The following is a 4,808-nucleotide window of genomic DNA, read 5'->3' as shown; positions in this document are numbered from 1 at the left end:
CCCCAATCCCCCCGAACCACTCCCATCGCATCTCTCTCCCAACTTCATATCCTTCTTTATAAATTATGCTTTTAACTCACCAAGTCCAATTAGTGCTGTGAATATGTGAATGGGTGTGGGGTCATCCACAGGGGGCATGGGGAACTTACCAGTAGACACACCCCCAGAGAAAAGAGATTCTCCCTCCCCCAGCAGCCATCAGCTACCAATAGCTCCTCAACTGGGGGGCCTCACAAGCCCCTCCTCTTCCATGCTGTAATTGTTAGCTGGCTTGATCTTGTGCAAGTAACCAAAGCTGCTGTGAGTTCGTGTGTGCAACAGCCATGTCCTGTCCAGGGGATAGCATTTCACATCTCTCCAGCTCTCCTCCCCATCCTCTGACTCTTACATTCCTTCTGGACCCTCTTCTAAGAGGGTCCCTAAGTCTTGGGGGGGAGGCATTGAGAGTTGTCCCATCTATGACTGAATACTCAGAGTTTCTTATTACTACTTTCACAGTAGTGAGTCTCTGCATTAACCACTACCCACTGCAATAGGAGCTCCAAGTGCAGAGAGGCCCCCCCGTATCATAGGAATAAGGCTATCATCAAGAAAACCGCAATAACAAAGAGTAACAAGAATACAGCAGAAAAGTACCCTTACACACTGCTGGGGAAAATGCAAACTATCCTGATTGGTAGGAAGTATGGAGGGTCTTCAAAAAGCTATTAGCTCTACTACTCCTAAATATATACCTAAGGGAATCTAAGCACACCAGAGGTGCACACATAGTCCATGTTTATAGCATTATTCACAATAGCCAAGTTGTGGATTCAGCCCAAATATTGTTTATCCACAGATGAGTGGGTAAATAACATGTCACACACACACACACACACACACACACACACACACACACAAAATGGAGAAATTATCATTTAGGTGGAACTGGAAATCACTGTGTTAAGTAAAATGAGCCAGATTCAGAATTTTCATTTAAATATATTATATACATGACATGAAAGTAGGAGGCTATTTGGAAGGCAAGAAGGAGGCTACTGGGGGGAGACAAGACAGATTCATAGGAAGAAGAGCAGGAGCAAACTATGTGATATGCATGTATTAAATATCATAATGAAACTCATTATTTTGTATGTTAATTAAAAAAAGTAATAAGCTAAAAATAAGAGTAGGCTTTAGAGAACATGAAGAGGACCGATAAAATAACTGAAGTGCAGTCTCCTGACACTCAGCTCACCTCAAGGCAGCAGAGCTTGCTGGACTTGAACAGCCAGGGCTGCAGGGCTGCCACCAGGACCCCCTTCTCTTGGAGTTGTCACTTCTTCCAGCTGGTCTTCTGAGGGCTTCACCGTATCATCTCCTATACCTGGTTATGACTCCTACCAGCACCACCAAGTCAGATGTTTCTCTCCAGGATCCTCTCCTGCGGACCTTGATGCTACAGCAACTGTTGCCAGGGCTTTCTCTAGGCTACTTTACTGCCCATAGCTTTACCCTTGGTATTCTTCCACCAAAAATCCCTTCCCTTGACTAACCTACAAGTTGCCCATTGGTCAGTAAGATCCAGTTTGGAAGTCTTTGAATACTCCTCTAACACTCAATGCAGATCCATTTATTGGGTCTATTATTACAATGACTAGTTTGTGTGTCTGGATTCCAATACTAAATTATCACAGATGATCAAATATATATATATATATATCTGGATGATTTCAAACTAGATTTTTCTACTACGTGAATGACGACAGTCTTAGCCATTTCCTTCTCACAGGGCTGCTGGGAAGACGAAATGAAATCAAGCTATAAACTATGGCCTCAGAAGGCTCTCTTAATGCCACAGGATGGCCTCAGGCACCAAACATCACCCCCAACGCAATTCATAATAGCACTCTCATTCAATTTACTCAACCATGTTTAATTGTAAGAAGAGAACCTAAAAGTGAACTGTCGGTATGACCAAACTCTGGCCCCACCTTGGCGGTATTGCTGCCTCCCGTCTACTTCTCTGGGCGACAGAGCTTCTGGATCTCCTCGGCCAGCCCCAGGCAGTGCAGGATGCGCTTCTTTTCAGCAGCAAGTTCCTGCTCAGAGACCTGGCCCAAGAGCTTCTGAACAAATATATTCTGATCTTTCAGAAAAATGTTCTTATTGACTCCTACATTTGGCACATTCTCCAGGGATCCAGATTTGAAATGGAAGCTTAAGTATCTGTTTCGTTTTAAACCAGGTCCTTTCTCTTCAATCCAGGACAGCAGACTGCAAAGACAAAAACAATTCCTAATGTTAAAAATCAAACAGGATAGGGCTAGGGAGATGGCTCAGTGGATAAAGAGCTTGTGGCACATGCACGAGGACCAGAGTTCAGATTCCCAGGACCCACATAAAAGCCAAGCCAGTAATGTGGCCCACAGGTAATCTCAGAGTGCAAGGGGAGGGGGATCCCTGGGGCAAGCTGGCTAGCTAGACTAGCAGGATCAGTGAGTTCTGGGTTTGACTAGGGACCCTGCCTCAGTGAATAAAGTGGAAAGTGATCAAGGAAGAGGAAGACACTGAACTTCAACCTCTGGCTTCCATAGACATGCACATACATGTGCCCACACATATGTGCAAACAAATATACACACATGTCACAAACACATACATACACAGGAAAAGAAAAGGAATTACACAGGAAGGCAAATGAGTACTTGCTTGTGCCTGACTTATATTATATATATATATAATTATATATATATAATTTGGGGGGGGGTCTTTTTGAGACAGGGTTTCCCTGTAGCCCCAGTTGTTCTGGATTCACTATGGAGACCAGGCTGGCCTTGAACTCACAGAGATCTGCCTGCCTCTGCCTCCCAAGTGCTGGGATTAAAGGCGTATGCCACCATACCCGGCCTCAAAGAATATTCTTAAAGACTACATGCCAGAGATTACCCTCTAGTTGTCAAGGGAGTATATATATATCCACTTCAGCCTTTGGACTCATGTCATGACTCATAAAACCTAAAACTCTCTAAACAGTGTAGTATCTGTCAAAGGGTTTCCCCTCAATCTAATATCGGGCCCTCACCCTTCCCAATCCAGCAGTTCAGGGAGTGATTTCCACGTTCAGATTGACAGACTGACTTCACTCACATGTCTCCCATAAGACAAACTAAATATTTCCTGGTACTGGTTGACTCCTTTGGTTGAGTGAAGGCCTTTCTCACCTCCAAAAAGTATGTCTCTACTCTGACCTCTAGCTTATTCAAGGAGCTCATCCCTTGTTTGGTCTCCCTCCAATGTGACAATGGCCCTGAAATTGCTTCCCAGATAACCTAATCAATTTGCCAGGCTCTCAATATTTCCTGGAACTTCCACATTCCTTACCAGCCCCAGTCCTCTGGAAAAGTACAATCAATTAATGGAATCTTAAAAGCCACCCTAACCCTTCTCTCTCCAGCTACAGAAAAACGATCTCACTTCCATCTGTAATAGTCCTCAAACTGTGCACTCCCTCCAAGCCTTTCCTGTTCAGCCCTTTCAAGCTGATATATGGGCACACCCTTTCAGCCATACCTCCAACAAATCTGACTTCACCAGAAGGCCCTTCTCCTCTACTGACTATAACCCTCTACTTAATTACTTTGAACCCTCCTATCTGCAAACTTCCATGCTCCCATTCCCCATCCTGCTGTAGTAGACTCTCCCCTGTTTCTCCTACCGGGGATCTCACCTTTATCTGCTCTCTGGGCAACCCTCTTAAACCCACATGAAGTCACCCTAACCATTCCTACCACAGCCAAACTTCAGGCCCCCACAATGGTACCATTTCTCCTCCCTAAAAAAGACTTCTGCAGACCCTGGGGACCCTGATACATGATTACTAAATATTTTTCTGCTCCCCTCAATAAGGCTTACCTGCACCTGGGAAGACAAGGAAACCTGATGGCATCCTCTCCTAAGCCCCACCTAACCTTGCCCCTGTTCTCTCTTCTCTCCATCCTCTTGGTACAAGGGCCCAGGTCCTTCCTTGCAACCTTGGCTGGATTGCCTTCCTCATCACCAACCTCCTGAACTGGGATAATTCTTCCCTCTCCTCCTTGTGTTGAGTCTACCTTCACCTGCCTCAGGTGAAAGACCAAGCCTACTTGATCCCCATAGCTGTCTGGCTCTCCCCAACAATGGGACTCCATGCCAGCCAAGACACTCCTGAAATTGAATACACATGTGGGGATGGCTGGACAAAGGAGAAAACTTTCATAAACAGGTAACCATAATTAATTTCCAGATGTCTCTTAGCTACTTAAAACCCTCTCAATGTCTCTTCAGGGAGCCATACCAAAAGGCCCTTCACCTGGCCTACCAAGCCCCTCATTGCCTTCTACAGACCACCATTCCGCGTCTCCTCACCCATCAACCACCTCCACTTCACTATCTACAATCTCACTTGCCCAAGACAAGATGCTGCTGACTGTCATATATAGATTATACTATCCTAAGACACAAAAGTTCAGCAGGGACAAAATATAGTTCAGCACATTTTCTATACTGAAAAATGATTTAGATTAATTTGTGGGTGCTTAATATCAGCACATAAATCAAAACTTCCTATTTATGTCAAACAACAGTTAAATACAGTAAAACTAAAAACCAAAAAACTTTGGCTACAATTCAAATTTTTAAAAATTAATGATTACCACAAATTGTATAAAAAAACCTGATAGAACTTCTTTCAAAAATTAGTTCCCATGAATATTTTGCAAAGCTTACAGAACAAGCTGGATGTGGTAGTAATTCTGAAGTATGAAACTCTCCAGTTTGAGGCCAGCCTG

The 4,808-nt window shown here is 44.2% G+C and overlaps 1 protein-coding gene across 1 annotated transcript in view; it reads right to left on the bottom strand.

The window, feature by feature from the left end:
• Window positions 1-1,894: 1,894 nt before the first annotated feature.
• Blvra (biliverdin reductase A) overlaps window positions 1,895-4,808 on the bottom strand; it is a 46,117-nt gene continuing 43,203 nt past the window's right edge. The window contains exon 7 of the mRNA XM_029562973.1: window positions 1,895-2,256. Coding sequence (XP_029418833.1) covers window positions 1,998-2,256 — 259 coding nt within the window. The 3' untranslated portion in view covers window positions 1,895-1,997. The remainder of the gene's footprint in view (window positions 2,257-4,808) is intronic.

Source organism: Nannospalax galili, unplaced genomic scaffold (assembly GCF_000622305.1).
Source record: "Nannospalax galili isolate Female #2095 unplaced genomic scaffold, S.galili_v1.0 scaffold735, whole genome shotgun sequence".
Classification (NCBI taxonomy): Eukaryota; Metazoa; Chordata; class Mammalia; order Rodentia; family Spalacidae; genus Nannospalax; species Nannospalax galili.
Note: the sequence above shows the minus strand (reverse complement) of the source record. Positions and strands in the feature narration are given on the sequence as shown.